We start from the raw sequence: 12,436 nt of genomic DNA, 5'->3' as shown, positions 1-12,436 counted from the left end.
CTTTGATTTCACAGTGGGATACTCAATCATAGAACCTCTGCAGTGCCAAAGGAGGCCATTTGGCTCATCAAGTCTGCACCGACTCTCCAACAGAGCACCTCACTCAGGCCCTGTACCCGTAGCTCCACGTGTTTACCTTACTAATCCCTCTAACCTACACAACTTGGGACACTAAGGGCAATTTAACATGGCCATTCAATCTAAATTGCAGGTCTTTGGACTATGGGAGGAAACCCACACAGACACTGGGAAAATGTACAAACTCCACACAGGGCCAGAATTGAATCCAGGTCCCTTGCACTGTGAAGCAGCAGTGCTGATTACTGTACCACCTTGCCGCTCAATAGAAAACAAAGGGCTCATCTGGGATTTGAACCCAGGATCTCTTGCAAACTTTTTAATTACAATTCCCAAAGAGAGAATCATACCTCTAGACCAATGAGGGTGTTGTCTGACAGTAGTCAGCTTGTGAGTTGCAGGAGACTATGTGCTTATTGAGGACATTATAGTATAAGATATAATGTATGATTATGTTATCCTTGAAATCTGTGCATATATGTGAAAATATGTGGGAGCGAAGGAATTGAACTTTTCATGCTTAATAAATGTTTTTTCTTGTTAAAAGCTAATTGGCGACCCTGTGATTCAGTTCCTCCACGTTTTCTAAAAAAAAGTAAAACATTACAATCTTCTGAACCACGGTTGCATTCTGGTATCTTCGCGTCCAGTAGTAACACCAACTCGGATCAAAACACCACCTTTTGAGGAAGAGAATTCCAAAGAATTACGGCCTGCTGAGAGAAAAGATTTCTGTTCATCACCGTCTTAAGTGGGTGACCCCTCACTTTAAATAATGATCTCTAGTTCTCCAACAAGGATCCAACTAAAGATCCTCTTTACATCCACCCTGTCAAGACTGCTCAGGATCTTAAAGGTTTTGCTCAAGTCGCCTCCTGGTCTTCTAAACTCCAGTGGATACCAGCATAGCCTATCCAATCTTTTCTCATAGGGCAACCTGCTCATTCCTGGTATTAGTCTAGTAAACCTCTGAACTGCTTCTAATTCCTTTGCATCTTTCCTTCAATAAGGAGGCAAATACTGGACACCATACTCTAGATGTGGTCTCACCAATGTCCTGTACTGAAGCATAACCTCCCTACTTTTGTAATCAATTCCCCTCACAGTAAACAGTAACATCCTATAAGTTTTCCTAGTTGCTTGTTGGTCCTGTATACCAGCCTTTCCCGATTCATGTACAAGGACACCCAGGTCCTTCTGCATCTCAGATCTCTGTAATCTCTCACCATTTAGATAGTAAGCTTTTTTATGCTTCCTGCCAATTACATATTTGCCTACATTATACTCTATTGGCTAGACCTTTGCCCACTCAATTAACCTATCTATGTCCCTTATGGAAGGCACGGTGGAACAGTGGTAACCACTGTTGCCTCACAGTGCCAGGGATCCAAGTTTGATTCCCGGCTTGGGTCACTGCCTGTGCAGTGTCTGCACGTTCTCTCATGTTTGTGCGAGTTTCCTCCGGGTGCTCTGGATTCCTCCCACAGTCTGAAAGATGTGCTGGTTAGGTAGATTGGTCACGCTAAATTCTTCCTCAGTGTACCCGAACAGGCGCTGGAGTGTGGCGACTCGAGGATTTTCACAATAACTTTTTTGCAGGGTTAATGTAAGCCTACTTGTGACACTAACAAATAAGCTTAAACTCCCCATGTCCTCTTCAATTTACTTTCCTATCTTTCTTTGCATCATCAGCAAATATAGCTACCATATCTTTTGTCTCTTCATTCAATTATTGATATAAATTGCAAAATGTTGAGACCCCAGCATTGATCCCTGTTGTACACCACATGTCGTCACACCTTGCCAATTGGAAAATAACTCATTTATGCCAATCTCTGTTAGCTTGCCAATCTTCTATTCACATCAATACATTACCCTTCCATACAATTAGCTTTTATCTTCCACCATTAAGTTTGATGTAGCACCTTATCAAATGCCTTCTGGAAATCTAAGTCGTTCCTTAGCAAGTGATTCCTTCAAAGGACTCCAATAAATTGGTTAAACATGATTTTCCTTTCACAGAAGCATGTTAACTCTGTCTGATTGCCTTGAGTTTTTCTAAGTGCCCTGCTATAACATCTTTAGTTATAGTTTCTAACATTTTCCTATTGACAGTTGTGAGGCTGACTAGTTTTCTGATTTCTGTCTCTCTCCCTTTTTGAATAAAGGAATTACATGTGCTATCTTCCAATCTAATGGAACTTTCCCCAAATCTAGGGAATTAGGAATATCAGTGGCCTCTTCTTTCAAGACCTTAGGGTGAAATCCATCTGGATCCAGGGATTTGTCAACCCACAGTCTCCAAGTGTGAACACCTTGCAGTTTCTTCCCAGTAAACCTGTCTGGGCCCATTTAGTCTCTAACAATCAAACTACCCAGGCTTGTTGTCAGTAAGACTTCAGAACAGGTCCTATGACCCCCTTCATTTTATGTTAAATTAAAGACGCAGTCCCAATTTTATAAAACTCATAATGGTAAAGGAAAGAAGATGAACAGAGGCCATTGCTGGCCTGTGCTAGAGTTGTTTAGGGTGGTGGCACAGAGCAAGGGACTCAGAGAGCCATTGTCGTGTTTTGAGAGAGAGGAGCATTAGCAAGGGAAGGTCCAGGGGAATTCGACTTCAAGTACAGTGTATAAGTTGGGGAGAGTCCTGTGATTCACACACAGTCTTCACTCATGCTGAGGAGTGACACAGAGGGAGTGAGGACCGAGCAATGCGACTGGACTGCAGTTACAGCAAGAGGGCCAAACTCTAGGTGGGCACACCAGTAAAGTGTGACAAGGGACTGACAACAGTCAGGGTCTGTCCCTGGTTAGGTGTGCATTGGATTTGTCTTGATTACCTGTAAATGTCGATATGACAATGTCAGCAATGGCTGATGCTTTCACTGACTTATGCGCCCTGTTTCAGGATGAGCTGTGACCAATGAGATTCAATGTGCATCCAGTACCTGTGGCCCTGAAGATAAGTGTGCCACTAAACCTTTATGCTTCCTATCTTTCCAGGTATCTACTGGGGACATGTATGAGTCTCCCAGGCAACAGCCAGTTGCCTATCAGTAAGACTTTTTGCATCAGCAATCCTTACAATTGTTAGTCTGGGGTGGTTTGGCACTAGTATCCCAAAGGTGAAATTAAAGTATGTTAAACCAATCCTATCACTGAATCACTTGTCTTTTATTCATTCTAGCAGGGATTAATACTTCTTCTTTCACACCAATATTTCAGGGAAGCACACAAAACGGATCACTTGTGGTTGCTGGAGTTCCCAGAATCTGCTTGCATTGGGTAGTGAAGACAGGATGATAACTGTCAGCAACCAGGAAGGAGATACTATTCGTCAGGTGAATGAGAGATTTCCAACCTTGATTTGTCATTTTAACAGTGGTGATTTATTTATTATGGGAATATCTTAAAATTAAAATAACCCCAATTAGAAAAAGCTTGTCAGAAAAGTCTACAGAACTTTTGGACAAAACCTATCTGGCAAGATTTATAATGGAGTTGATTGATTGAAAGACTAAAGATGTGTCATTTTAGCTTTAAATGTATTCAGTGATGGCAAATCCGTAACTCAAACAATGATGAGACCGATTACAGGAAAGATAGAGAAATTGGTGCGATGACAATATTCTTTTCTTCAATGTCAATAAAGCGAAGGAGATAGTCATTGACTTCATGAAGAGTAGTGGAGGACATGCCCCTGTCTACATCAACAGGGATGAAGTGGAAATGGTCAAGAATTTCAAGTTTCTTGCTGTCCAGTTCACCAACAAAACCCTGCCCTGGTTCCTCCATACCGACGCAATAGTTAAGAAAGCGTACCAATGCCTCTAATTTCTCAGGAGGCTAAGGAAATTTGGCACTACCACTACAACTCACTAATTTTTATAGATGCACCATAGAAAGTACCCTTTCTGGTTGTATCACAACTTGGTGTGGCTCCTGCTCTGTCCAAAACCACAAGAAACTACAAAAGGTGCTGAATGAAGCCCAGTCCATCACGCAAACCAACCTCCCATCCATTGACTCTGTGTACACTTCTCACTGCCTCAGAAAAGCAGCCAGCATAATCAAAAAACCCACGCACTCTGGACATACTCTCTTTCACCTTCTTCCGTCAGGAAAAAGATACAAAAATCTGAGGTCATGTACCAGCTGACTCAAGAACAGCTTCTTCCCGGCTGCCATCAGACGTTTGAATGTATGTGCCTTATATTAAATTGGTCTTTCTCTGCACCCTAGCTATGACTGTAACACTACATTCTGCACCTTCTCCTTTCCTACCCTATGAAAGGTATGCTTTGGACGTGCAAGAAACAATTTTCAGTGTATGGAAATACATGTGATTATCAAATCAAATAATTCTGTGGGATAGAAAATTTCAAAGACTCACAGCCCTTTGAGTGAAGAAATTTCTCCTTATCTCAGTCCTAAATGAGTAGCTCCTTATCCTGAATCTGCACCCTGTTGTTTTAGATTCCCCAATAAGTGCCAGTATCTACCCTGTCAGGGCATTTAATAATCTTAAATGTTTCAATGCGATCGCCCCTCAATTTTCTAAACTCCAGAATATAGACCCAATTTACCCATCTTCTCATCATAGGACACCCATGCAATTCCAGGGGCTGATCTGGTGAACCTTTGCTGCACTGCCTCCATTGTAAGCATATTGTTCCTTAAAAATGAAAACCAAAACTGCACATAATATTCCACATGTAGTCTTGCCAAAGTCCCATACAACTATAGCAAGACTTCTTTACATGACAAACATACCATTCCTTTCCAAATTGTTTGCTGTACTTGCTTGCTAATTTTCTGTGTTCCTTGTACAAGTACACCCATGTCGCTCTGAACATAAAGGAGTCTGACAATACCAGCTTAAAGTCCAACAGGTTTATTTGTAGCAAACGCCACAAGCTTTCGGAACACGGGTGGGAGTTCTGATCACAAACAGGGCACAAAGACACAAACTCAATTTACATGCATAATGATTGGAATGTGAATCTTTACAGCTCATCAAGTCTTAAAAGTATAGACAATGTGAATGGAAAGAGCTTTAAGCATAAGTTAAAAGGATGTGTATTGTTTCCAGACAGGACAGTTAGTGAGACTTTGCAAGTCTAGGGGGTTACACTTAGTGTGACATGAACCCAAGATCCTGATTGAGGCTGTCCTTATGTGTGCGGAATTTGGCTATCAGTCTCTGCTCAGCTCAGTCTCTGAGCTGTCGTGTGTCGTGAAGGCTGCCTTGGAGAATGCTTACTCGAAGATCAGAGGCTGAATGCACATGACCGCTGAAGTGTTCCCCAACAGGAAGAGAACAGTCTTGCCTTTTGATTGTCGAGCATCAACATTTACATGTTCAAACACTTTAAAATGTATTTTACTTATCTATTCTTAGAACCAAAATGAAATGCCCCTCACTTCCCCACAATTTGTCACCTTGTTGCCCATTCAATTAACATTTTTCTGCCTCTTGCGTCGTCCTCATAGCTTGTATTTCTAAAACTTAGTATCATTAGTAAACTTGGATAAATGACACTCTCTTTCTAAGTCACTAATATAGATTGTAAAAGCTGAGGCCCCAGCACTGATCCTTGCAGCATTGCCAAATTAAAAATGCCTCATTTATTTCTAATCCTTGGGTGGGATTTCCTCCCCTGCCCCCTGCTGCATGTTTTCTGGCATCAGGGATGGCTCGCCATTGGCCATGATAGTATTTTCCAATCCACTGATTGTGTTTTGCGTGCTTTGCCTGTCCAGCCACCAGGGAACTCACCCACCCTAGGGGGTTATTTTTGGTGGAACAAAGATTCCACCCACTGATTCCTAACTGTTAACCAATCCTGCATGTGTGCTAATATATTATCCCCAAGTCCATGAGACTTTATCTTGTCTATTAACCTTATATGTGAATCTTATTGAATGTCTTTTGGGAATCTTAAGTGTACAATATCTACAGGTTCCCGTCTATCCACTAGTTGCTACCTCAAAAACTATAATAAATTTGTCAAACAGGATTTCCCTTTTGTAAAATCATATTGACTTGATCTAAGATAAAAGCAAAATACTGTGGGTGCTGGAATCTGAAACAAAAACAGCATATGTGCGGGGAGAATAGAGCCAGTGTTTCACGTCTAAATGATCTTTCGTCAAAGCTCTGACAAAGAGCTTTAGACCCCAAACATTGGCTCTATTCTCTCCCTATAGATGCTGTCAGACCTGCTGAGATTGACTTGTTCTAATATTGTTCTAATCTACTATGCTTTTCCAGGTACATTGTAAAGATTTCCTTAATAACGTATTCCAGCATTTTCCCAATGATTGATGCTGCCCTCTTTTTAGTATGCTACTTATGTCTTCCACTGTGATAACAGCCACAAAATATTTGTTCAATGTCTCTGCCATTTCCTCATTCCCATGATAATTTTGTTCATGTCTTCCTCAAAGGGATCAAAGTTTACTTTAACTACTCTCTTCTTGTGAAAGCTCCTACAATCTGTTTCTATATTCCTGACTCATTAACTCTCGTACTGTATTTTTTCCCCCTTCTTTCAACTTTTTTGTGGCCCTATACATTTCCAATCCTCAAGGCTTACTACTATTCTTTCAACTTTTTTGTGGTCCTATACATTTCCAACCCTCAAGACTTACTACTATTCTTTGAAACATTATAAGCCTCTCTTTTAATCTAACACTCTCATTAAACCTCATAGTAAGCCAAGATAGATCTTTTTCACTAAGCTTTTTTTCAATAGTATGTATTTTCGTTGAACATTTTAAATTATTTCTTTAAAGATTGCCCAGTGTTTATTTAACACCGTACATTTTAGTAGTTATACTCAATTAACTTGAACAAGTTCTCCCCTCATTCCTGTATAAATGTCTTTAAGTTTAAGATTCTTGTTTTCAATTGGACTTTGTCATTTTCAAGCTTAATATAGTATTCAATTGTCTTATCACCATCATTTCGCAGTGAACCTTTTTACTATGACATTACTAGTTAGCCTACCTAAGTGCAGAATACTAGATGTAAAGGAGCTTTACTCCTATTTGGCTTCGAAGCATTGACCAAGAAATTGTTAGAAAAACATATTGCTCCAGGAAACTTGGCACAAAATGTAAGTCAATGAGCACAGGGACGATAGATGAATGATCCTTGGTGCTAGTAAGGACATGGGTATTTTGGATGACTTCAGGTTTACAAAGGGTGGAATATTGGAGGTCAGCCAGAGTGTGTTGAGCTATGCAAGTTTACAGGTAACAGAGAAATTGATGGGTTTTTCAGCAGGTGATCTGAGGCAGGGATCCTATTACAAAAGTAGAAACAGATGATGGCATATATTCTTAGTGATGGCATGGATATGTGGTTAGAAGCTTGTCTTGGAGTTAGGTTTTGGACCAAGGTTGTGAACAGTCTAGTTCAGCCTCAGGCAGTTGCAATTTCGATTAGGCAGTCTGAAACTTTGCAACAGAGAGTTAGTTATGAGGTAGAGTTGGGCATTGTCAGCATTCATCACAGGAGGAGCGCAGGAGGAGACCATTTGGCCTATTTGCACTGGTCTCCGAATGCACATCATAATTTAGTGCCATTCTCCTGTCTTTTCCCTGTAACCCTGCACAATATTTGTATTCAAATAATCATTGAATGCTCTCTTGAATTCCTTGATTGAACCTGTCTTTGCCACACTTCTAGGCGATGAATTCCATACCTCAACCTGTGTGAAAAGCGCAAATTACTGTGCCCTCTCATTTTTGATCCTTTTATGAGCGATAATAGTTTCTCCCTGTCCAGCTCCTCATGATCTTTAGACCTCAAGGGGCAATTTAACATGGTCAATCCACCTAACTTGCACAGTTTTGGTGTGGGAAGAAACTGTACCACCTGGAGGAAACCCATGCAGACACGGTGAGAATATGCAACCTTTACACTGACAGTCACCCAAGGTTGGAATTAAACTTGGGCTTCTGGCGCTGTGAAGCAGCCATGCTAACCACTGTGCCACCATGCTGTCACTTATAACTTGAAGCCATAACAAGTTGCCTTCAAAGTTATTACAGAGGCCAATTGGCTTGCCACATCCATGCCAGCTTGCAGCAAAACCAAGTCAGCTAGCCCCACTCCACTGTCCTTAGCCTGTGACCTTGCAAATTTTTAACTTCAGGTTCTTGGCTTTCAAAAGGGACTAAATGAGATTAAATGTGCCTCTACAACGTTTCAGGCAATGTATTCAGATCCTAACCACTAACTGCGTATAGGCACTAATTACAGATACAAGTCTTTCTTCATGTTGCTGTTGATTTTTTTTTCCCTTTCACCTTAAATTGGTTCATCTGCTTGTCAATCCTTTTTGCATTGCTCCATCTACCCTGCCTAGACCCTTTTAGATTAAATGCAGTTTTGATTGTTTAATAGCAGTCCATGCTTTCTGTATTGACCTCTGCCTCAACTGTTATTTTTTCAACAGACCACCGTGAGAGCAGAGCCAAGTGACGTCCAGTTCTCCGTGATGAAGACAGATGAACGGGCATCATTGGGAGAAAGCACGGTGAGTTTCCAGTAAAAACTATGTTAGTATTTTTTAAACAGATTGATAACTCAGAAAGCAACTAACAAGACAGTTCCTTGTTATGAAGTTGTGCCTTTAGGAAGATACATTGAGACCACCAAGGCTCATTTAAGTTAGAGGGGTTGTTCTCCTCCACTGAAAATGTTATTGGGGTGATTTCTGGAAGTGGATTAATTAACAAGAAGGTTAATGCTTTTTGTCGCACTTGGGCATCTGTCCCATGGAGTGCAAAGAAAATGAAGGTGGCGCTTTGACAATCCATCTTGGGATGGATTATCCCACTAACCCCACCCATTTATCATGGCTAATCTACCATCATGCCAGCCTGTGGGGGAAGAGAAAGAGAACAAAGAACAGTACAGCAGGAACAGGCTATTTGGCCCACCAAGCCTGTAGTGACATATAACAGCTTTTTAAACTAAAGACCTTTTGCCTCTATGTTGTCCGTATCTCTCTATTCCCTGTCTATTCATGAATCTGTCAAGATGCCTGTTAAACATTGCAATTGTATCTGCTTCTACCACATTCTCTGGCAGCGATTTCCAGGCTCTTACCACCCCCTGTGTAAAAATACTTGCCTCTCGTATCTCCTTTAAACTTCCCCCTTTTATCTTAAACCAATGTCCCCTCATAATTGACATTTCTGACCTGGGGAAAAGATTCCAGCAATCCATTCGATCCATGCCTCTCATAATTTTGTAAACTTCTATCAGGTCGCTCCTCAGCCTCCAAGTTCAAGTGAAAACAAACCAAATTTGCCCAATCTCTCCTCATAGCTAATATCCTCCAAACCAGACAACATCCTGGTAAACTTTTTCTGTACCCTCTCCAAAGCCTCTACATCATTCTGGTAGTAGGGGGAACAGAATTGTACACAATATTCCAAATATGGTCTAACTAATGTAGTATACAGCTGCAATGTGACTTGCCAGTTTTTATACTGTTACCCAGACCGATGAAGGCAAGCATGCCACATACCACCTTGACCACCTTATCGAGTTGTGTTGCCACTTTCAGGGAACTGTAGACCTGTACTCCTAGATCCCCTGTGTGCTAATGCTTCTAAGGGTTCTGCTATTTACTGTATACTTCCCCCCTGCATTAGACCTTCCAAAATGTATCCTTAATAATAGTTTCTAACATTTTCACTTTGGTAGATATCTATAATATCCTGCTTTCTGTCTTCCTTGAAATAAAGAAGTTATATTCACTATTTTCCAATATAATTGAACCTTCCCTAAATCTAGGGAATTTTGAAACATTAAAGCCAATGCATCAGCTATTTCATTAGTCACTTCTTTTAAAACCTTGGAAGAAATCCATCTGGATCCAGAGACTTGTCAACCCGCAGCTGCACAATTTGCTCAATACCACTTCCCTGGTGATTGAGTTGCTGCCTCCCTTCCACTTCCTGGTTGACAGCTATTTATGGAATGTTGCTAATATCCACGATAGTGAAGACTGAGGCAAAATACTTTTTGGTCTAGCAAACCTAATTTGCTAGTTCACTTTAGGTACTTTCATGCCCTCATAATTATCTTTATTTAAATTTAAGATACTAGTCTTGGATCCACACTTCTGTCTCTCATTGAATGTAAAATTTAATTATATTATGATCACTGCTATCTAGGGGTGCCTTTATTATGAAATCATCACACCTATCCTATCTTGTTGCACAAGCTCTCTGGTTGGTTCCAGAACTAAGAAACTATCTCAAAAACATTCTTGGAACTCCTCATCCAGGCTATCTTTGCCCACCTATTTTTCTTATATGTAGATTAAAATCCCCCATATTTATCGCTGTATCTTTCTATCAAGCTCCTATTATCTCTTCCTTCATACTGTATAGTATGGGGGATTTAATCTACAAGTAGGAAGCAAACCTGCATTTATCCTGCCTTACCTGCATAATATAACAAATTTTAAAGGATATTTGCCAATGATTTTGGAATACTTGTTCTAAAAATATATTTTAAATTGTCACAGAACATACTCTAATAAAGTTATGTGGATTGTAACTTGTCATCTTTTCGGCCTTTTTACTAGGTGAGTGCAATTGTAGGCAAGAAAACACTGTTCCTGTTTAATTTGAGTGATCCTGATAACCCTATTGAGTTGGCATTCCAGCAACGCTATGGCAGTATCATATCATATAGATGGTGAGTTTATGTTAAGTTTATTTCTAAATAAATCTTAAATTTAGTTTTATTCAAGTTTGATTCTGACTGTTTTCACCTGAGGAGATAGGCTGGAAACCTAGGAATTCAGCAAGTGCTGCCTGCATTTTATCTTTTAGCACTGACCTTAGTCTTGTATTTTACTGTTACCATTTTAATTAAAGTTAAAGTTTATTTATCAGTGTTATAAGTAGGCTTACATTAACACTGCAATGAAGTTACTTTGAAAATCCCCTAGTCGCCACACTCTAGCGCCTGTTAAGGTACACTGAGGGAGAATTTAGCAACGCCAATGCACCTAACCAACTCATCTTTGGACTGTGGGAGGAAACTGGAGCACATGGTGGAAACCCACGTAGATACGGGGAGAACATGCAGACTCCATTCAGACAGTGTCCTAAACCAGGAATCAATCCTAAGTCTCTGGCACTGCAAAGCAGCAGTGCTAACCACTGTGCCACCGTGTTGCCTAAACATAAATATTAACATAAAAAAGTGTTTGGTATAGAGAACAAAGCTTATTGACATTTCTTCCAGAATATGCCAGGCATTTAAATAGCATGTCAGAAATGTTGTGGTGTGCAAATAATATTCATCGGTTTTCAATTAATGCTTTTGCATTTTTGTCTTATTTATAGCATGACACTGCAGCTTTTGTTTGTTTCAGGTATGGGGATGGGTACATCATGATTGGCTTTTCTCAAGGCTATTTTGTAGTGATTTCTACTCATATCCGTGAGATTGGCCAGGAATTGTTCCAAGCTCACAATCATAAAGACAATCTGACAAGTATCGCCATTTCACAGTCCCTGAACAAAGCTGCTTCCTGTGGAGACAATTGGTATGTAGTAGTGTAACTCTCCTTATTATTTCAACCTATCTATAACATGTAATCTATCATTTCCGTACTGCAAACTTCCAACTAAATTAATAGTGCTTTAACACCAAGGGAGCCAAGTCTGAAAATGTTTGAGCCTTGTTTACATTTTTGTCTTTGGAAAATAGGAATGAATTTGAAAAATATTTCCTGGTTATTTTTATAGCTAGTGAAATGTCTCAAATACTGAGCATAGAATAGGCCTTCCACATGTCATTTTTCAACAATGGTTCAGTATTACTGCTCGCATTTTGTTCATTATTAATCAAAAACCTGTGTGCATTTTGAAATGCCACAGAATTCTCCAATTAAAGAACTTCTGATATTTATGACTGTGGCAACCACTGCAGAAAGGTTAGACATCCAGACTGGGGCACCTTGACAGAGGGTGGAATTGAAAAGTGGAATTGGTCCAAAATCCAGTATAATGCAGAAGATAAAGGGCAGACCAATTATTTGTCCCCATTCACTGTCAGGCCAGACTACAGGCCAGACTACCTGAAGGTGCTGTGAATTTTTTGTGGTAAAGGAAATAGAAAGATAAAAGGAATGGTTTCTTTGCAAAATGCCTCCCTATTTCTCTCTTAAAGATGTTAGTCACAACCTTACAGTAAATATCTTATTTTTGGTACAATTTCAACCTCATGTGGACCTGCCATTTTATCTGTACTCCTCTCTGGTGTTCTGTGAAATGGGAAACATGTATCAACCTTCTTCTTCCAAGAACAATT

The 12,436-nt window shown here is 40.1% G+C and overlaps 1 protein-coding gene across 4 annotated transcripts in view; it reads left to right on the top strand.

Annotated features, from left to right (window-relative positions):
• Positions 1-12,436, top strand: part of wdr19 (WD repeat domain 19) — a 123,968-nt gene that overhangs the window by 22,902 nt on the left and 88,630 nt on the right. For all 4 annotated transcript variants that reach the window (XM_080188720.1, XM_080188703.1, XM_080188730.1 and 1 more), the window contains exons 6-9: positions 3,307-3,422; positions 8,550-8,630; positions 10,698-10,810; positions 11,496-11,669. In XM_080188720.1, the coding sequence (XP_080044846.1) occupies positions 3,307-3,422; positions 8,550-8,630; positions 10,698-10,810; positions 11,496-11,669 (484 nt within the window). The remainder of the gene's footprint in view (positions 1-3,306; positions 3,423-8,549; positions 8,631-10,697; positions 10,811-11,495; positions 11,670-12,436) is intronic.

Source organism: Carcharhinus amblyrhynchos, chromosome 1, assembly GCF_965287045.1.
Source record: "Carcharhinus amblyrhynchos chromosome 1, sCarAmb.v2.hapA, whole genome shotgun sequence".
NCBI lineage: Eukaryota > Metazoa > Chordata > Chondrichthyes > Carcharhiniformes > Carcharhinidae > Carcharhinus > Carcharhinus amblyrhynchos.
The sequence above is the reverse complement of the archived record's forward strand: the minus strand, read 5'-3'. Positions and strand labels throughout refer to the sequence as shown.